The 21,437-nt window shown below is 46.0% G+C and overlaps 1 protein-coding gene across 1 annotated transcript; it reads left to right on the plus strand.

Annotated features, from left to right (window-relative positions):
• The first annotated feature begins 15 nt into the window (after nt 1-15).
• On the plus strand, nt 16-19,455 carry SAE1 (SUMO1 activating enzyme subunit 1). Its single transcript, XM_033083973.2, has 9 exons — nt 16-357; nt 1,376-1,487; nt 6,680-6,853; nt 7,844-7,986; nt 9,443-9,542; nt 13,202-13,307; nt 15,632-15,776; nt 18,474-18,543; nt 19,295-19,455. The coding sequence occupies exons 1-9, from the start codon at nt 257-259 to the stop codon at nt 19,388-19,390; spliced, it is 1,047 nt and encodes a 348-aa protein (XP_032939864.1). The 5' UTR covers nt 16-256; the 3' UTR covers nt 19,391-19,455.
• Nucleotides 19,456-21,437: the final 1,982 nt, after the last annotated feature.

Below are 21,437 nucleotides of genomic sequence, written 5' to 3' on the forward strand. Positions count from 1 at the left end.
GGCGGGATTTGGAACGGCGCGGGTTTGCGCGGGCCGCCAGGGGGCGCTGCGAGTTGTGTGGGGGGGCTCTGAGGGACCCGTGAGGGGCTTTGAGGGGTTTTGAGTGGTCGTGAGGGGCTTTGATGGCCTGTGAGGAGCTTTGAGGGGTTTGAAAATCCAGACGGGCTTTGAGGGGTCGTGAGGTGCCCTCAGGAGTCGTGAGAGGCTTTGAGGAGGGGTCGTGAGGGACCCTCAGGGGGTCTCGGCGGCCGCCGCGATGGTGGAGAAGGACGAGTCGAGCCCTGGCGGCATCAGCGAGGAGGAGGCGGCTCAGTACGACCGGCAGATCCGGCTCTGGGGGCTCGAGGCCCAGAAAAGGTCGGTGGAGCTGGGGAAAGCCACATAGATTTGGGGTATTCCTATAGGGGCTCCCCTATAGGATGTGGGAGGGGTTCTGGAGGGTTCCATACGAGCTTGGAGGGGTCCCTGAGGGAGGCCTGTGAGGATTTTTGGGGCCCTGTAAGGATCGGGGGGGGTGTGTAGGGGTTTGGGGGGTTCCTATAGGAGCTGGGGGGGTCCTGTAGGTGGTGTAAGAGCTCTATAGGGATTACAGGAGCTTTATGGGGGCTCTATAGGGGCTCTTGGTGGTCTCTATAGGGGTCTGGGGGCCCCCATATGGCCTTGGGGGGGATCCCTATAGGGGTTTGGGGGTCCCTAGGGGGGTTAGGGGCGCCCCTATAGGGGTCTGGGGGTTCCTATGGAGATCTGGGGTGTCTCTATATGGGTCTGCGGGTCCCTACAGGAGTTAGAGGTGGCCCTATATGGGTCTGGGGCTCCCTAGGGGCGTTTGGGATGCCCCTATAGGGGTCTGGGGGTCCCTATAGGACCTTGGGAAGGTCCCTATAGGGGTCTGGGGGTCTCATATTCCCACTCTTTAGGGTTGATCCCACATTCCTGGGGTGCTGCAGCCCCTTTTTTAGGGTTTCAGTCCCTTTTTTGGGGTCTCAGCTGTTTTGGGGTCTCACCTGTTTTGGGGTTTCTGCTGTTTTGAGGTCTCACCTGTTTGGGGTTTCTGCAGTTTTGGGGTCTCACCTGTTTTGAGGTCTCACCTGTTTTTGGGGTTTCTGTTGTTTTGGGGTTTCTGTTGTTTTGGGGTCTCAGCCCCTTTTTTGGGGTCTCAGCTGTTTTTGGGGTTTCTGTTGTTTTGGGGTCTCACCTGTTTTGGGGTCTCACCTGTTTTTGGGGTTTCTACAGTTTTGGGGTTTCTGTTGTTTTGGGGTTTCTGTTGTTGTGGGGTCTCAGCCCCTGTTTTGGGGTCTCAGCCCCTGTTTTGGGGTCTCAGCTCTTTGTGGGGTTTCTGTTGTTTTGGGGTCTGACCTGCCCGTGTCCCCCCCAGGTTGCGAACGTCGCGGGTGCTGCTGGTGGGGCTGCGTGGGCTGGGGGCTGAGGTGGCCAAAAATCTCATCCTGGCTGGGGTCAGGGGGCTGACCCTGCTGGACCATCAACAGGTGAGGGGACACATCTGGGAAACATCTGGGGAAACATCTGGGGAAACATCTGGAACACACCTGGGGAAACATCTGGGGAAACATCTGGAACACACCTGGGGGTTTCCCCTCAAGAAAAGCCCCAAAATCCCAGAATTTCTTCACCTCCATCCCCAAAATCCCAGAATTTCACTGCCCCAAAAACCAAAATCCCAGAATTTCCCTGCCCCAAAATCCCAGAATTTCCCTGCCCCAAACCCCAAAATCCCAGAATTTCACTGCCCCAAAAACCAAAATCCAGAAATTTCCCTGCCCCATTCCTGGAGATTTTTCCCCTCAGTATCAACACCAAAATCCCAGAATTTCTTCACATCCATCCCCAAAATCTGGAAAATTCATCACCTCCATTTTTGGGGTTTTCCTCCTCAGTATCAACCCCAAAATCCCAAAATTTTTCTGCCCCAAAATCCCAAAATTTCACTGCCCCAAACCCCAAAATCCAGGAGTTTCACTGCCCCATTCCTGGGAGTTTTCTACCTCAGGAACAGCCCCAAAGTTCCAGAATTTTTTCTTCTCCATCCCCAAAATCTGGATTTTCATCCCTTCTATTCCTGGGGTTTTCCTCCTCAGTGTCAACCCCAAAATCCAGAAATTTCCCTGCCCCATTCCTGGAGATTTTCCCCCTCAGTATCAACCCCAAAATCCCAGAATTTCACTGCCCCATTCCTGGAGATTTTCCCCCTCAGTATCAACCCCAAAATCCAGGAATTTCACTGAGCTTTCCCCCCAACAACAGCCCCCAAATCCCAAAATTTCACTGCCCCAAACCCCAAAAATTTTGGGAATTTTGTGTCCCCCGAGGACGGGCGCGCTCAGTTCCCGATCCCCTCGGGCTCCATGATCCCAAAGTGATTTCCCCTCAGGAAAAGCCCCAAAATCCCAGAATTTTTTCACCTCCATCCCCAAAATCTGGGAATTTCATCACCTCCATTCTTGGGGTTTTCCCCTCAGTATCAACCCCAAAATCCCAAAATTTCACTGCCCCAAACCCCAAAATCCAGAAATTTCACTGCCCCATTCCTGGGAGTTTTCTACCTCAGGAACAACCCCAAAGTTCCAGAATTTTTTCTTCTCCATCCCCAAAATCTGGGAATTTCTTCATCTCCATTCTTAGGGTTTTCTCCTCAGTATCAACCCCAAAATCCAGAAATTTCCTTGCCCCATTCCTGGAGATTTTTCCCCTCAGTATCAACTCCAAAATCCAGAAATTTCTTCATCCCTATTCCCAAAATTCAGGAATTTCTTCACCCCTATCCCCAAAATCCCAGAATTTCTCTGCCCCATTCCTGGAGATTTTTCCCCTCAGTATCAACCCCAAAATCCAGGAATTTCACTGAGGTTTCCCCTCAACAACAGCCCCCAAATCCCAAAATTTCATTGCCCCAAACCCCAAAAATTTGTGATTTTGTGTCCCCTGTGGACGGCCGTGCTCAGTTCCCGATCCCCTCGGGCTCCATGATCCCAGAGTGATTTCCCCTCAGGAACAACCCCAAAATCCCAGAATTTCACTGAGGTTTTCCCCTTCAATTCCTGATCCCCTTGGGTTCCATGATCCCAGAGTGTTTTCACCTCAGTCACAACCCCAAAATCCAGGAATTTCTTCTCCTCTAATCCCAAAAATTTGTGATTTTGTGTCCCCCGAGGACGGGCGCGCTCAGTTCCCGATCCCCTCGGGCTCCGTGATCCCAAAGTGATTTCCTCTTAGGAACACCCCCAAAATCCCAGAATTTCCCTGCCCCATTCCTGGGAGTGTTCCCCTTCAGTATCAACCCCAAAATCCAGAAATTTCAGTGCCCCAAACCCCAAAAATTTGTGAATTTTGTGTCCCCCGAGGACGGGCGCGCTCAGTTCCCGATCCCCTCGGGCTCCGTGATCCCAGAGTGATTTCCCCTCAGGAACAACCCCAAAATCCCAAAATTTCTCTGCCCCATTCCTGGGAGTTTTCCACCTCAGTATCAACCCCAAAATCCAGAAATTTCAGTGCCCCAAATCCCCAAAAATTTGGGAATTTTGTGTCCCCTGAGAACGGGCGCGCTCAGTTCCTGATCCCCTCGGGCTCCGTGATCCCAAAGTGATTTCCCCTCAGGAAAAGCCCCAAAATCCCAGAATTTCTCTGCCCCATTCCTGGAGATTTTTCCTCTCAGTATCAACCCCAAAATCCAGAAATTTCATTGCCCCAAACCCCAAAAATTTGTGAATTTTCTCCCCCCAGGTGTCCCCCGAGGACGGCCGCGCTCAGTTCCTGATCCCCTCGGGTTCCATGATCCCAAAGTGATTTCCCCTCAGTATCATCCCCAAAATCCCAGAATTTCACTGAGGTTTTCCCCTTCAATTCCTGATCCCCTTGGGCTCCATGACCCCAGAGTGTTTTCACCTCAGTCACAACCCCAAAATTCAGGAATTTCTTCTCCTCTAATCCCAAAAATTTGTGATTTTGTGTCCCCCGAGGACGGGCGCGCTCAGTTCCTGATCCCCTCGGGCTCCACGATCCCAAAGTGATTTCCCCTCAGGAAAAGCCTCAAAATCCCAGAATTTCTCTGCCCCATTCCTGGGAGTGTTCCCCCTCAGTATCAACCCCAAAATCCAGAAATTTCAGTGCCCCAAACCCCAAAAATCTGGAATTTTCTCCCCCCAGGTGTCCCCCGAGGATGGCCGCGCTCAGTTCCCGATCCCCTTGGGCTCTGTGATCCCAAAGTGATTTCCCCTCAGCAACAACCCCAAAATCCCAAAATTTCTCTACCCCATTCCTGGGAGTGTTCCACCTCAGTATCAACCCCAAAATCCAGAAATTTCAGTGCCCCAAACCCCAAAAATTTGTGATTTTGTGTCCCCCTAGGACGGGCGCGCTCAGTTCCCGATCCCCACGGGCTCCATGATCCCAAAGTGATTTCCTCTCAGGAAAAGTCCCAAAATCCAGGAATTTCACTGAGGTTTTCTTCTTCAATTCCTGATCCCCTTGGGCTCCATGATCCCAGAGTGTTTTCCTCTCAGTATCAACCCCATAATCCAGGAATTTCTTCTTCTGTAATCCCAAAATTTTGGGAATTTTGTGTCCCCCGAGGACGGGCGCGCTCAGTTCCCGATCCCCTCGGGCTCCATGATCCCAAAGTGATTTCCCCTCAGTATCAACCCCAAAATCCCAAAATTTCTCTGCCCCATTCCTGGGAGTTTTCCACCTCAGTATCAACCACAAAATCCAGAAATTTCATTGCCCCAAACCCCAAAAATTTGGGAATTTTGTGTCCTCAGGTGTCCCCCAAGGACGGGCGTGCTCAGTTCCCGATCCCCTCGGGCTCCATGATCCCAAAGTGATTTCCCCTCAGGAAAAGCCCCAAAATCCAGGAATTTCCTCACCCCAAACCCCCAAATCCCAGAATTTCACTGCCCCAAACCCCAAAATCCAGGAATTTTTTCACCCCAACCCCAAAAATTTGTGATTTTGTGTCCCCCGAGGACGGGCGCGCTCAGTTCCCGATCCCCTTGGGCTCTGTGATCCCAAAGTGATTTCCTTCAGGAAAAGCCTCAAAATCCCAGAATTTCTCTGCCCCATTCCTGGGAGTGTTCCCCCTCAGTATCAACCCCAAAATCCAGAAATTTCAGTGCCCCAAACCCCAAAACCTAGGAATTTTTTCACCTCCAACCCCAAAAATTTGTGATTTTGTGTCCCCCGAGGACGGGCGCGCTCAGTTCCCGATCCCCTTGGGCTCCATGACCCCAAAGTGATTTCCCCTCAGTATCAACCCCAAAATCCCAGAATTTCTTCACCTCCAACCCCAAAAATCTGGAATTTTCTTTCCCCCAGGTGTCCCCCGAGGACGGCCGCGCTCAGTTCCCGATCCCCTTGGGCTCCGTGATCCCAAAGTGATTTCCCCTCAGGAAAAGCCCCAAAATCCAGGAATTTCCTCACCCCAAACCCCCAAATCCCAGAATTTCAGTGCCCCAAACCCCAAAATACCAGAATTTCACTGCCCCATTCCTGGATATTTTTCCTGTCAGTATCAACCCCAAAATCCAGAAATTTCCCTGCCCCAAATCCCAAAAATCTGGGAATTTCATCACCTCCATTCTTGGGGTTTTCCTCCTCAGTATCAACCCCAAAATCCAGAAATTTCCCTGCCCCAAACCCCAAAATCCAGGAGTTTCACTGCCCCATTTCTGGGAGTTTTCTACCTCAGGAATAGCCCCAAAGTTCCAGAATTTTTTCTTCTCCATCCCCAAAATCTGGGAATTTCTTCATCTCCATTCTTAGGGTTTTCTCCTCAGTATCAACCCCAAAATCCAGAAATTTCCTTGCCCCATTCCTGGAGATTTTCCCCCTCAGTATCAACCCCAAAATCCCAAAATTTTTCTGCCCCTATCCCCAAAATCCCAAAATTTCCCTGCCCCATTCCTGGAGATTTTTCCCCTCAGTATCAACCCCAAAATCCAGAAATTTCTTCACCTCCATCCCCAAAATCTGGGAATTTCATCACCTCCATTCTTGGGGTTTTCCTCCTCAGTATCAACCCCAAAATCCAGAAGTTTCCCTGCCCTAAACCCCAAAATCCCAGAATTTCACTGCCCCAAACCCCAAAATCCAGAAATTTCCCTGCCCCATTCCTGGGAGTTTTCCACCTTCAGTATCAACCCCAAAATCCCAGAATTTTTACTTCTCCATCCCCAAAATCTGGGATTTTCATCCTTTCCATTCCTGGAGTTTTCCTCCTCAGTGTCAACCCCAAAATCCAGAAGTTTCCTTGCCCCATTCCTGGAGATTTTTCCCCTCAGTATCAACCCCAAAATCCAGGAATTTCACTGAGCTTTCCCCTCAACAACAGCCCCCAAATCCCAAAATTTCTTCACCCCAAACCCCAAAATTTTGTGATTTTGTGTCCCCCGAGGACGGGCGCGCTCAGTTCCTGATCCCCTCGGGCTCCATGATCCCAAAGTGATTTCCCCTCAGGAAAAGCCCCAAAATCCCAGAATTTCTTCACCCCAAACCCCAAAAATCTGGAATTTTCTTTCCCCCAGGTGTCCCCCGAGGATGGCCGAGCTCAGTTCCTGATCCCCTCGGGCTCCGTGATCCCAAAGTGATTTCCCCTCAGGAAAAACCCCAAAATCCAGGAATTTCTGTCAGGAACAACCCCAAAAATCTGGAATTTTCTTTCCCCCAGGTGTCCCCCGAGGACGGGCGCGCTCAGTTCCTGATCCCCTCGGGCTCCGTGGGTCGGAACCGCGCCGAGGCGTCGCTGGAACGCGCTCAGAGCCTGAACCCCATGGTGGAGGTGAAAGCCGATCCTGAGAGCGTGGAGAGCAAACCCCACGAGTTCTTCAGGCAGTTTGATGCGGTGAGAGGGGAGGGAGGCCGAAATTTGGGGGTTTGGGGGGGATTTTTGGGGGTTTTTTTGGGGTTTGGAGGGGATTTTGTGGGAGTTTGGGGTGGGGTTATCCCATTTCGGGGCTGGAATTCCCCCATTTTAGGATTAAATTCTTTCATTTTGGGGCTGGAATTCCCCCATTTTAGGATTAAATTCTTTCATTTTGGGCTGGAATTCCCCATTTTTAGGATTAAATCCCCCATTTTAGGATTAAATTCCCCTTTTTTAGGATTAAATTCTTTCATTTTGGGCTGGAATTCCCCATTTTAGGATTGAATTTCCCCATTTTGAGCTGAAATTCTCCATTTTGGGCTGGAATTCCCAATTTTTAGAATTGAATTCCCCATTTTGGGATTGAATTCCCTCATTTTGGGGCAGAATTCTCCATTTTTAGGATTAAATTCCACATTTTAGGATTAAATTCTGCTTTTTTAGGATTAAATACCTCATTTTAAGATTGAATTCCCCGTTTTTAGGATTAAATTCCCCTTTTTAGTATTAAATTCCACATTTTAGGATTGAATTCCCACATTTTAGGATTTAATTCCCGTTTTTTAGGACTGAATTCCCCATTTTGAGCTGAAATTCTCCATTTTTAGGATTAAATTTCCCATTTTTAGGATTAAATTCCCATTTTTGGGATTAAATTCCCAATTTTAGGATTGAATTCCTTCATTTTAAGATGAAATTCTCTTATTGTAGGATTAAATTCCCCATTTTAGGATTAAATTCCCCATTTTCAGGATTAAATTCCCTCATTTTGGGATTAAATTCCCCATTTTCAGGATTGAATTCCCCATTTTGGGCTCAAATTCCCCATTTTAGGATTAAATTTCCCTTTTTAATTCCCTAAATTAAACATAATCGACCAATTAAACATTAACAAAAACCAATAAAATATCGAAAAAAACAATAAAATATTAAAAATTAACCCCAAAAAAATTTAATTTTTTTTTCCAGGTGTGCCTGACGTGCTGCTCCAGGGAATCCATGGTGAGGATCAACCAGATCTGCCACAAAAATGGAATTAAATTCTTCACCGGCGACGTTTTCGGCTACCACGGCTACATGTTCGCTGACCTGGGGGAGCACGAGTTTGTGGAGTGAGTTTGGGGCAAAAAATGAAATTTTGGGGCTTTTGGGGGCAGAAAAATCCAAATTTTGGGGGTTTTGGGGAAGAAAATACCAAATTTTTGGGGATTTGGGGAAGAAAATCTGAAATTTTGGGAATTTTGGCTCAAAAAAAATGGATTTTTTGGGGCAGAAAAGACAAAATTTTGAGGTTTTTGGGATAGAAAATCTGAAATTCTTGGAGTTTTGGGAAAAAAAATCTGAATTTTTGGGGTTTTGGGGAAGAAAATCCCAAGTTTTTTGGGTTTTGAGGGAAGAAAATCCAGAATTTTTGAGGTTTTGGGGAAGAAAAACCCAGATTTTGGGGGTTTTGGGGCAGAAAACTTGGAATTTTTGGGGTAGAAAATCTGGAATTTTGGGGGAAAAAAATTGAAATTTTTGGGTTTTGGGGAAGAAAAATTGATTTTTTTGGGGGTTTTAGGGAAGAAAACCTGGAATTTTTGGGGTTTTAGGATAGAAAATCTGAAATTTTGGGGGTTTTGGGGCAGAAAATCTGAAATTTTTGGGGTTTTGGGGAAGAAAATCTGGAATTTTTGGGGCAAGAAGATGGAATTTTTGGGGTTTTGAGGCAGAAAACCCCAAATTTTGGGGTTTTGGGGAAGAAAATCTGGAATTTTTGGGGCAGAAAACCCCAAATTTTTGGAGTTTTGGGGAAGAAAATCTGAAATTCTTGGAGTTTTGGGGCACAAAACTTGGAATTTTGGGGGTTTTGGGGAAGAAAAAACCAAATTTTGGAGTTTTGGGGCAGAAAATCTGGAATATTTGGGGAAAAAAAGGAATTTTTGGGGTTTTGGGGCACAAAACCTGAAATTTTTGGAGTTTTGGGGAAGAAAATCTGGAATTTTTGGGGCAGAATACTTGGATTTTTTTGGGGTTTTGGGGTGGTCCTGAGGGAAATTTTGGAGTTTTGGGGCAGAAAACCTGGAAATTTTGGGGCAAAAAATGGAATTTTTTGAGTTTTGGGGCAGAAAACCCCAAATTCTTGGAGTTTTGGGGAAGAAAACCTGGAATTTTTGGGTCTTTGGGGAAGAAAAACCCAAATTTTGGGGGATTTTGGGCAGAAAATCTGGAATTTCTGGGGCAAAAAAATGGAATTTTTGGAGTTTTGGGGAAGAAAATCCCAAATTTTTGGGGTTTTGGGGAAGAAAACTTGGAATTTTTGGAGCGACAAAAATGGAATTTTTGGGGCAGAAAACCCCAAATTTTCGAGGTTTTGGGGTAGAAAATCTGGAATTTTTGGGACAGAAAACCTGAAATTTTGGGGGAAAAAAAATTGGAATTTTTTTGAGTTTTGGGGCTGAAACCTGGAATTTTTTGGGGTTTTGGGGGCAGAAAACCTGGGATTTTTTGGGATTTTGGAGTGGTCCTGAGTGAACTTTTGTTTTTTTGGGGTGTTGCTGATGGAATTTTGGTTTCTTTTTTGCTCAGGGAGAAGCCCAAGGTGCCCAAGGGGAGCTCGGGGTTGGAGGACGGACCCGAAGCCAAACGGGCGCGGCTGGAACCGACCGAGACCACCATGGTCAAAAAGGTCAGGGGGGGAAAATGAGCCCAAAAAATTGGGGATTCATCCCAAAAAAACTTGGGATTGATCCTAAAAAAATGTGGGATTGACCCAAAAAAAATCTGGGATTGATCCCAAAAAAAATTGAGATTCAACAAAAAATCCGAGGGGAATTTTGGGGGAAGACGATCCCAAAAAATCTGGGATTGGTCCTAAAAAATTCTGGGGTTGATCCCAAAAAATTTGGGATGGATCCCAAAAAATCTGGGATTGATCCTAAAATACCTGGGTTTGATCCAAAAAAAAATCTGGGATGGATCCTAAAAAAATTTTGGAATGGATCCCAAAAAAATTTGGTTTGATCCCAAAAAATATCTGGGATTGATCCTAAAAAAATCTGGGTTTGATCCTAAAAAATCTGGGATTGAGCCCAAAAAAAATTGAGATTTGACAAAAAATCCGAGGGGAATTTTGGGGGAAAACGATCCCAAAAAATCTGGGATTGGTCCTAAAAAAATCTGGGATTGATCTTTAAAAATTTGGGATGGATCCTAAAAAATCTGGGATTGACCCAAAAAAAATCTGGGATTGATCCCAAAAAAAAATTGAGATTCGACAAAAAATCCGAGGGGAATTTTGGGGGAAAACGATCCCAAAAAATCTGGGATTGGTCCTAAAAAAATCTGGGATTGACCCCAAAAAATTTGGGATGGATCCTAAAAAATCTGGGATTGACCCAAAAAAAATCTGGAATTGATCCCAAAAAAAATTGAGATTCGACAAAAAATCTGAGGGGAATTTTGGGGGAAAACGATCCCAAAAAAATCTGGGATTAACCCCAAAAAAATCTGGGATTGATCCTAAAAAAAACTTGGGATTGATCTTTAAAAATCTGGGATTGATCCTAAAAAAAATTTGGGATTGATTTTTAAAAATCTGGGATTGATCCTAAAATACCTGGGTTTGATCCAAAAAAATATCTGGGATTGATCCTAAAAAATCTGGGATTGATCTTTGAAAAATCTGAGATTGATCCTAAAAAAATCTGGGATTGATCCTAAAAAATGTGAGTTTGATCCCAAAAAGATCTGGGATGGATCCTAAAAAATCTGGGTTTGATCTTAAAAAAATCTGAGATGGAACCTAAAAAAATTTGGGTTTAATCCTAAAAAATCTGGGAATGACCCCAAAAAAACCTGACATAAATGGTTTAAAAATTCTGGGTTTAGTCCCCTAAAAATTGGGATGAATCCTAAAAAAATTTGGCATTGATCCTAAAATATCTGGGATTGGTGCTAAAAAAAATCTGAGCTGAATCCTAAAAAAATCTGGGATGTATCCTAAAAAATTTGGGTTTAATCCCAGAAAAATCTGGGCTGGATCCTAAAATATCTGGGATGAATCCTAAAAAATCTGAGTTTAATCCCCAAATAAATTTGGGATTGATCACAAAAAAATCTGGGATGGATCCCAAAAAAAATCTGGGATTGATCCCAAAAATCTGAGATGGAACCTAAAAAAATCTGGGTTTTATCCCAAAAAATCTGGGAATGACCCCAAAAAACTCTGACATAAATGGTTTAAAAATTCTGGGTTTAATCCCCAAAAAAATCTGGGATGAATCCTAAAAAAATCTGGGATCGATCCTAAAATTTCTGTGATTGATCCTAAAAAAAATCTGAGCTGAATCCTAAAAAAATCTGGGATGTATCCTAAAAAATCTGGGATTGATCAAAAAAAAAAATTGGGTTTGATCCCAAGAAAAATCTGGGTTTGATCCCCAAAAAATCTGGGTTTGATCCTAAAATATCAGATTGATCCTAAAATATCTGGGATGCATCCTAAAAAATCTGGGATTGATCCCCAAAAAAAATCTGTGTTTAATCCTAAAAAAATCTGGGATTGATCTCAAAAAAAGTCTGGGATTGATCCTAAAAATTCTGGGTTTAATCTCAGAAAAATCTGGGTTTAATCCCAAAATATCTGAAATGGATCCTAAAAAAATCTGGGATTGATCCTAAAAATTCCCTTTTTTTTTCCTCTAAACCCCATTTTTTCCCCAAAAAATCCCATTTTTTCCCCCAAAATCCCCATTTTTTCTCCCAAATTCCCATTTTTCCCCAAATCTCCATTTTTCTCCCCCCCAGAAGCTCCAGTTCTGCCACCTCAAGCCTTTCCCCAACCCCAAAGATCCCCATTTTCCCCCAAAAAATCCCATTTTCCCCAAAAAAATCCCATTTTATCCCCAAATTTCCATTTTTTCCCAAAAAAATTCCCATTTTCCCCAAAAATTCTGATTTTTTCCACCAAAAAATTTCATTTTCCCCCCAAAAAATCCCATTTTTTCCCCCAAAATTCCCATTTTTTCACCCCAAAACACCAATTTTTCCCCAAAAAATTCCCATTTTTTGTCTAAAATCCCATTTTTTCCCCAAATCTGTGTTTTTCTCCCCCAACAGAAGCTGCAGTTCTGCCACCTCAAGAGAATTATTCTCATTTTCCCCCAAAAAATTCCCATTTTACCTCCTAAAATTCCCATTTTTCCAAAAAAAATCCCATTTTTTTCCCAAAAAATCTCATTTTATCCCCAAAAATCCCTTTTTTTTTTCCAAATTGTCATTTTTTCCCAAAAAATTCCAATTTTTCCCCAAAAATTCTGATTTTTTTCCCCAAAATCCCCATTTTCCCCCAAAATTCCCATTTTTTCCCCAAAAAAATTCCCATTTTCCCCAAAAATTCTGATTTTTTTTCCCCCCCAAAAATCTTTTTTTCCCCCAAAAATCCCATTTCCCCCCCAGAATTCCCATTTTTTCCCCCCAAAAATCCCATTTTTTCCCCCCAAACCCCCATTTTTTCTCCCAAAATTTCATTTTTCCCCAAATTTCCGTTTTTCTCCCCCCCAGAAGCTGCAGTTCTTCCACCTCAAGAGAATTATTCTCATTTACGCCCCAAAAATTCCCATTTTACCTCCTAAAATTCCCATTTTCCCCAAAAATTCCCATTTTACCTCCTAAAATTCCCATTTTCCCCAAAAATTCCCATTTTTCCCCCAAAAAATCTAATTTTATCCCCAAATTTCCATTTTTTCCCAAAAAAATTCCCATTTTCCCCAAAAATTCTGATTTTTTCCACCAAAAAAATTTCATTTTTTCCCCAAAAAATCCCATTTTCCCCCCCAAAATTCCCATTTTTTCACCCAAAACCCCCATTTTTTCCCCTCAAAAATGCAATTTTTCCCCCCAAAATATCTTTTTTGTTCCCAAAATCTGATTTTTTCCCCAAAATTTCCATTTTTCTCCCCCCAGAAGCTGCAGTTCTGCCGCCTCAAGAGAATTATTTTCATTTCCCCACCCAAAAATTCCCATTTTACCTCCTAAAATTCCCATTTTCCCCAAAAATTCCCATTTTACCTCCTAAAATTCCCATTTTTCCCCAAAAAAATCCCATTTTATCCCCTAAAATTCTCATTTTTCCCCCAAAATTCCCATTTTCCCCAAAAATTCTGATTTTTTCCACCAAAAAATTTCATTTTTTCCCCCAAAAATTCCCATTTTCCCCCCAAAAATCCCATTTTTCACCCAAACCCCCCATTTTTTCCCCAAAAAAATCCCATTTTTCCCCCAAAACCCCCATTTTTTGTTCCCAAATTCCCATTTTTTCCCCAAATTTCCATTTTCTCCCCCCAGAAGCTGCAGTTCTGCCGCCTGCGCGAGGCCCTGGCCGTGGACTGGCGCGGGGAGGCGGCGACGGCGGCGCTGCGCAAAACGGCTCCGGATTATTTCCTGCTCCAGGGTCAGCTCCTAAAATTGAATATTTATAATTTATTTATTGGATGAAAAATGATTTATTAGGAGAAATTAGTATTTGGGGGGGGAAGGATAATTTATGGGGAAAAAAATCATTAATTATGAGGGAAAAAATCATTAATTGTGGGGGAAAAAATCATTTAATTAGGGGGGAAAAAATTCAATTTATGGGGAAAAAATGTGACAGTGAGAGTGACACAGTGACAGTGACAATGTCCACAGGGTGTGACAATGACACAGTGACAGTGTCCTCATGGTGTGACAGTGACAATGAAAGTGACAGTGACAATGTCCTCGTGGTGTGACAGTGACACAGTGACAGTGTCCTCATGGCGTGACAGTGACAGTGACAATGACAGTGTGTGACAATGACAGGGTGTGACAGTGACAATGACACAGTGACAGTGTCCTCATGGTGTGACAGTGACAATGACAATGTTCCCGTGATGTGACAATGACAGTGACAATGTCCTCATGGTGTGACAGTGACAATGACAGTGTCCCCATAATGTGATAATGAGAGTGACAGTGTCCCCTTGGTATGACAGTGACAATAACAATGTCCCCAGAGTGACAGTGACACAGTGACAATGACAGTGTCCTCATGGCGTGACAGTGACGGTGACAATGACAGTGACAGTGTCCCCAGGGTGTGACAGTGACAATGACACAATGACAGTGTCCCCAGGGTGACAGTGACAATGACAATGTCCCCATGTCCCCATGGTGTGACAGTGACAATGTCCCCAGGATGTGACAGGGACAGTGACAATGTCCACAGGGTGTGACAATGTGACACAGTGACAGTGTCCTCATGGTGTGACAGTGACAATAAAAGTGACAGTGACAATGACAATGTCCCCAGGGTGACAGTGACAATGACAGTGTCCCCATGGTGTGACAGTGACGGTGACAATGAGAGTGACAGTGTCCCCATGGTGTGACAGTGACAATGACACGGTGACAATGACACAGTGACAGTGACACAGTGACAATGACAATGACACAGTGTCCCTGTCCCCAGTGCTGCTGCGGTTCAGGAGTGTCACCGGGCGGGACCCGAGTCCCCTCTGTGTCCCCCAGGACTCCGAGCTGTGACAGTGACACAGTGACACAGTGACACAGTGACAGTGACACAGTGACAGTGACACAATGACAATGACACAGTGTCCCTGTCCCCAGTGCTGCTGCGGTTCAGGAGTGTCACCGGGCGGGACCCGAGTCCCCTCCGTGTCCCCCAGGACTCCGAGCTGTGACAGTGACACAGTGACACAGTGACAGTGACACAGTGACACAGTGACAGTGACACAGTGACAATGACACAGTGACAATGTCCCTGTCCCCAGTGCTGCTGCGGTTCCGGAGTGTCACCGGGCGGGACCCGAGTCCCCTCCGTGTCCCCCAGGACTCCGAGCTGTGACAGTGACACAGTGACGCAGTGACACAGTGACACAGTGACAGTGACACAGTGACAGTGACACAGTGACACAGTGACAATGACAGTGTCCCTGTCCCCAGTGCTGCTGCGGTTCAGGAGTGTCACCGGGCGGGACCCGAGTCCCCTCCGTGTCCCCCAGGACTCCGAGCTGTGACAGTGACACAGTGACAATGACACAGTGACACAGTGACACAGTGACAGTGACACAGTGACAATGACAATGACACAGTGTCCCTGTCCCCAGTGCTGCTGCGGTTCCGGAGTGTCACCGGGCGGGACCCGAGTCCCCTCCGTGTCCCCCAGGACTCCGAGCTGTGACAGTGACACAGTGACAGTGACACAATGACAATGACACAGTGTCCCTGTCCCCAGTGCTGCTGCGGTTCAGGAGTGTCACCGGGCGGGACCCGAGTCCCCTCCGTGTCCCCCAGGACTCCGAGCTGTGACAGTGACACAGTGACACAGTGACAGTGACACAGTGACACAGTGACAGTGACACAGTGACAATGACACAGTGACAATGTCCCTGTCCCCAGTGCTGCTGCGGTTCCGGAGTGTCACCGGGCGGGACCCGAGTCCCCTCCGTGTCCCCCAGGACTCCGAGCTGTGACAGTGACACAGTGACGCAGTGACACAGTGACACAGTGACAGTGACACAGTGACAGTGACACAGTGACACAGTGACAATGACAGTGTCCCTGTCCCCAGTGCTGCTGCGGTTCAGGAGTGTCACCGGGCGGGACCCGAGTCCCCTCCGTGTCCCCCAGGACTCCGAGCTGTGACAGTGACACAGTGACACAGTGACACAGTGACAGTGACACAGTGACACAGTGACAGTGACACAGTGCCAATGTCCCTGTCCCTGTCCCCAGTGCTGCTGCGGTTCAGGAGTGTCACCGGGCGGGACCCGAGTCCCCTCCGTGTCCCCCAGGACTCCGAGGTTTTGCTGCGCCTGCGCCGGGAGGTGCTCGAGGCTCTGGGGGTCGGGGCTCAGCTGCTGCCGGAGCAGTTCCACAGGTGAGGGGACACCAGGGGACACCAGGGGACAGCCACAGGTGAGGGGACACCAGGGTGTGAGGGGACATTGGCACAGGGGTCGGGGCTCAGCTGCTGCCGGAGCAGTTCCACAGGTGAGGGGACAGCAGGGGACAGCAGGGGACATTGTCACCCTCCACAGGTGAGGGGACACCAGGGGACAGCAGGGGACATCCAGGGGACATTGTCACCTTCCACAGGTGAGGGGACACCAGGGGACACTGCCACAGGTGAGGGGACAGCCACAGGGGAGGGGACAGCAGGGATGAGGGGACATTGTCACAGGGGTCGGGGCTCAGCTGCTGCCAGAGCAGTTCCACAGGTGAGGGGACATTGTCACCTTCCACAGGGGAGGGGACATCCAGGGGACATTGTCACCCTCCACAGGTGAGGGGACACCAGGGAACATCCAGGGGACATCCAGGGGACAGCCACAGGTGAGGGGACAGCAGGGGACAGCCACAGGTGAGGGGACACTGGCACAGGGGTCGGGGCTCAGCTGCTGCCGGAGCAGTTCCACAGGTGAGGGGACACCAGGGGACCTCCAGGGGACATTGTCACCTTCTACAGGTGAGGGGACATCAGGGGACAGCCACAGGTGAGGGGACAGCAGGGGACAGCCACAGGGGAGGGGACAGCAGGGGACACTGGCACCTTACACAGGTGAGGGAACATCAGGGGACATCAGGGGACACTGGCACAGGGGAGGGGACATCAGGGGACATCACGGGTGAGGGGGACACTGGCACAGGTGAGGGGACAGCAGGGGACATTGGCAGAGGGGAGGGGACATCCACAGGTAGGGGACATCCAGGGTGCATTGTCACCTTCCACAGGTGAGGGGGCACTGGCACAGGGGAGGGGACACTGGCACAAGGGAGGGGACACTGGCACAAGGGAGGGGACATTGGCACCTGCCACAGGGGAGGGGACATCAGGGAACATCAGGGGACACTGGCATGGGTGAGGGGACAGCAGAGGACATTGGCACCTCCCACAGGTGAGGGAGGGGACACCCAGGGTGGGTCTGTGTCACTCTGTCCCCATCCTTGGGGACACCCAGGGGTCTTGGGGACACCCAGGGTGTGTGTCTGTGTCCCCTTCCAGGACCTTGGGGACATCCAGGGTGTGTCTGTGTCCCCTTCCAGGACCTTGGGGACATCCAGGGGGGTTCAGTGTCCCCTCCCAGGACCTTGGGGACACCCAGGGTGTGTCTGTGTCCCCTTCCAGGACCTTGGGGACATCCAGGGTGTCCCTCAGGATTTTCCAAATCCTTTTTTGGGATAAAACTTTGGGGTTTTAGGGCATCCAGGCCTCATTTTTTGGGATGAAAATTTGGGGTTTTAGGGACCCCACCCCTCATTTTTTGGGGTGAAACTTTGGGGTTTTAAGAAACTTTTTTGAGGTAAAAATTCAGATTTTTAAGAACCTTTTTGTGGTAAAAATTCAGATTTTTACAAACCTTTTCAGAGCTAAAACCTCAAATCCTTTTAGGACCTTTTTCATGACCCCACCCCTCATTTTTTTTGAGGTGAAACCTCCTCAATTTGGCATTTTCTTATTCAAAACCTCCCCCTTTTTTATTTTTATTTTTTGTTTTTAATTTTTTAATTTTTAATATTTAATTTTTTTGTATTTTTTATTTATTTTTATTTTTTGTTTTGAATTTTTTATTTTAAATTTTTAATTCATTTTTTATTTTCTATTTTCATTTTTTGTTTTTAATTTTCTAATTTTTATTTTTTTATTTTGTACTTTTTTTGGTTTTAATTTTATTTTTTTATTTATTTTTTATTTTAAATTTTTAATTTATTTTTTATTTTCATTTTTTGTTTTTAATTTTTTAATTTTTAATTGTTTACTTTTTAGTTTTGTTTTTATTTTTTATTTTATTTTTTAGTTTTTATTTTTTAATTTTCAATTTTATATATTTTTTTCATTTCTGTTTTTAATTTCTGTTTCACTTTTTAAATTTTTTAATTTTAATTAATGTTTTATTTCTTATTTTTATTTTTAATTTTTTAATTTTTATTTTTATTTTTTATTTTTTATCTCTTTTTTGTTTTTAATTTTATTTTTTATTTTTTATTTTTTATTTTAAATTTTTAATTTATTTTTTATTTTCATTTTTTGTTTTTAATTTTTTAATTTTTAATTGTTTACTTTTTATTTTTTGCTTTTATTTTTTATTTTTTATTTTTTAATTTTCAATTTTATATATTTTTTTCATTTTTGTTTTTAATTTCTGTTTTACTTTTTAAATTTTTTAATTTTAATTAATGTTTTATTTCTTATTTTTATTTTTAATTTTTTAATTTTAATTTTTATTTTTTATTTTTTATCTCTTTTTTTGTTTTTAATTTTATTTTTTATTTTTTATCTTAAATTTTTAATTCATTTTTTATTTTTTATTTTCATTTTTGGTTTTTAATTTTTTAATTTTTAATTGTTTGCTTTTTATTTTTGTTTTTAATTTTTTATTTTATTTTTTTATTTCTAAATTTTCAATTTAATATATTTTTTAATTTTTGGTTTTAATTTTTTAATTTATAATTTTTTTATTTTTTACTTTTTATTTTTATCTTTTAATTTTCAATTTTTATTTTTTTTTAATTTTTGTTTTTAATTTCTGTTTTACTTTTTACATTTTTTAATTTTTATTTTGAATTTTTTTTCCAGCTTCTGTTTCTCCGAGATGGCCCCGGTGTGCGCCGTGGTCGGGGGGGTGCTGGGCCAGGAGCTGGTCAAGGTAAAAAATTCATTTGGGGAGATTTTGGGGGGGTCTGGGGGGGTCCCCAAACCCCCCCTGTGACCCCAAACCCCCCCTGTGACCCCCCCTCGTGTCCCCTCCCCCCTGTGACCCCCCCTCGTGTCCCCAAACCCCCCCTGTGACCCCAAACCCCCCCTGTGACCCCTCTGTGACCCCAAACCCCCCCTGTGACCCCTCTGTGACCCCAAACCCCCCCTGTGACCCCAAACCCCCCCTGTGACCCCCCCTGTGACCCCAAACCCCCCCTGTGACCCCAAACCCCCCCTGTGACCCCTCTGTGACCCCAAACCCCCCCTGTGACCCCAAACCCCCCCTGTGACCCCCCCTGTGACCCCAAATTCCCCCTGTGACCCCAAACCCCCCCCTGTGACCCCCCCTTGTGTCCCCTCCCCCCTGTGACCCCCCCTTTGTGTCCCCTCCCCCCCTGTGACCCCCCCTTTGTGTCCCCTCCCCCCTGTGACCCCCCCTTTGTGTCCCCTCCCCCCCCTCGTGTCCCCTCCCCCCCGTGACCCCCCCTGTGACCCCCCCTTTGTGTCCCCTCCCCCCCTGTGACCCCCCCTTTGTGTCCCCTCCCCCCCTCGTGTCCCCTCCCCCCCGTGACCCCCCCTGTGACCCCCTCTTTGTGTCCCCTCCCCCTGTGACCCCCCCTTTGTGTCCCCTCCCCCCCTGTGACCCCCCCTTTGTGTCCCCTCCCCCCTGTGACCCCCCCTTTGTGTCCCCTCCCCCCCAGGCTCTGTCACAGAGGGACCCCCCCCACAAGAATTTCTTCTTCTTCGACGGCGTCCGGGGCCAGGGCATGGTGGAGTGCCTGGGACCCCCCCTCTGAGAGCCCAGAATTTGGGGAGGGGGATGGAGGGTCCTGGGACCCCCCCTCTGAGAGCCCAGAATTTGGGGAGGGGGTTTGGGGTTCCTGAACCCTTTGGGGAGGGGATTTGGGGCACCCCAGAATTTGGGGAGGGGGTTTGGGGTGCCTGGGACCCCCCTCTGAGACACCAGAATTTGGGGAGGGGGCTTGGAGGGTCCTGAACCCCCCCTAAGGGCATCCCAGAATTTGGGGAGGGGGTTTGGAGGGTCCTGGACCCCTCACAGAGGCACCTCAGAATTTGGGGAGGGGGTTTGGGACACCCCAAAATTTGGGGAGGGGGTTTGGGGGGTCCTGAACCCTTTGGGGAGGGGGTTTGGGGTGCCTGGGATCCCCCCTCTGAGGTACTTCAGAATTTGGGGAGGGGGTCTAAGGGGTCCTGAATCCCCCTCTGAGGCACCCCAAAATTTGGGGAGGGGGTTTGGGAGTGCCTGGGACCCCCCCTAAGGGCACCCCAAAATTTGGGGAGGGGGTTTAAGGGATCCTGAACCCTTTGGGGAGGGGGTTTGAGGCACCCCAGAATTTGGGGAGGGGGCTTGTGGTGCCCTGACTTCCCCCTTTGAGGCACCCCAGAATTTGGGGAGGGGGCTTGGAGTGGCTGGGACCCCCCCTAAGGGCACCCCAGAATTTTGGGGAGGGGGTCTAAGGGGTCCTGGACCCTTTGGGGAGGGGGTTTGGGGCACCTCAAAATTTGGGGAGGGGGTTTGGAGTGCCTGGGACCCCCCCTCTGAACACCCCAGAATTTGGGGAGGGGGTTTAAGGAGTCCTGAACCTCTCTAAGGGCACCCCAGAATTTGGGGAGGGGGTTTGGAGGGTCCTGGACCCCCCCCAGAATTTGGGGAGGGGGTTTTGGGTTAATAAAATTTTTTTTTTCTTTAGAAGTCGGTGGCTGAGTTTGGGGTTGTTGGAATTTGGGGAGGGGGGAAATCGCCGTGGGGACCCCAAAATCCTTCAGGACCCCTCCCCAAAAAATCCCATAAATCCCTTCAGACCCCTCCCCAAAATCTGAGAGACCCCAAAATCCCAAATACCCCCAAAAATCCCAAAATCTCCCCAAAATCCCCCCAAAAAATCCCCCAAAAATCAAAAATCCCCTCCAAAAATCCCCTAAAATCCCATTAAAAACCCAAAATCCCCCCCAAAAATCCAAAATCCCCTCAAAAATCCCCATTAAAAATCCCCCAAAAGTCCCATTAAAAATCCCAAAAAATCCCAAATCCCCTCAAAAATCCCCCAAAAATCCAAAATTCCAAAAAAAATCCCCCCAAAAAATCCCCCAAAAATCAAAAATCCCCCCCAAAGTCCCCTAAAATCCCATTAAAAATCAAAAATCCCCCCAAAAAATCCAAAATTCCCCCAAAAATCCCCATTAAAAATTCCCCAAAATCCCATTAAAAATCCCCCCAAAATCCCATTAAAAATCCCCAAAAAATAAAAAAAAAATCCCCCCAAAAATCCCATTAAAAATCCCAAAAAAATCCCCAAAAAATCCCAAATCCCCTCAAAAATCCCCCAAAAAATCCCAAATTCCCCCAAAATACCCCAAAAATCCCCCAAAAATCCCATTAAAAATCAAAAAAAATCCCCTTAAAAATCCCCTTAAAAATAAAAAAAAAATCCCATTAAAAATCCCAAATCTCCCCCAAAATCCCATTAAAAATCCCCTTAAAAATAAAAAGAAAATCCCATTAAAAATCCCATTAAAAACCCAAAATCCCCCCAAAAAAACCCTTTAAAAATTCCCAAAAATCCCATTAAAAATCCCAAAAAAATCCCCAAAAAATCCCAAATCCCCTCAAAAATCCCCCAAAAATCCAAAATTCCCCCCAAAATCCCCCAAAATTCCATTAAAAACTTAAAATCCCCCCAAAAAAATCCCAAATTCCCCCAAAATACCCCAAAAATCCCATTAAAAATCCAAAATAAATCCCATTAAAAATCCCAAATCTCCCCCAAAATCCCATTAAAAATCCCCTTAAAAATAAAAAAAAATCCCATTAAAAAACCCCTT

Source organism: Catharus ustulatus, chromosome 34, assembly GCF_009819885.2.
Source record: "Catharus ustulatus isolate bCatUst1 chromosome 34, bCatUst1.pri.v2, whole genome shotgun sequence".
In the NCBI taxonomy this organism is placed as follows: Eukaryota; Metazoa; Chordata; class Aves; order Passeriformes; family Turdidae; genus Catharus; species Catharus ustulatus.

Excerpts from the sequence above, each read along its gene's own strand:
- SAE1 (XM_033083973.2), top strand. The coding sequence starts at position 257 with ATGGTGGAGAAGGACGAGTCGAGCCCTGGCGGCATCAGCGAGGAGGAG. Across the intron at positions 1,488-6,679 it reads CCCTGCTGGACCATCAACAG|GTGTCCCCCGAGGACGGGCG; the intron begins GTGAGGGGACAC and ends TCTTTCCCCCAG. Across the intron at positions 15,777-18,473 it reads CTGCCGGAGCAGTTCCACAG|CTTCTGTTTCTCCGAGATGG; the intron begins GTGAGGGGACAC and ends TTTTTTTTCCAG.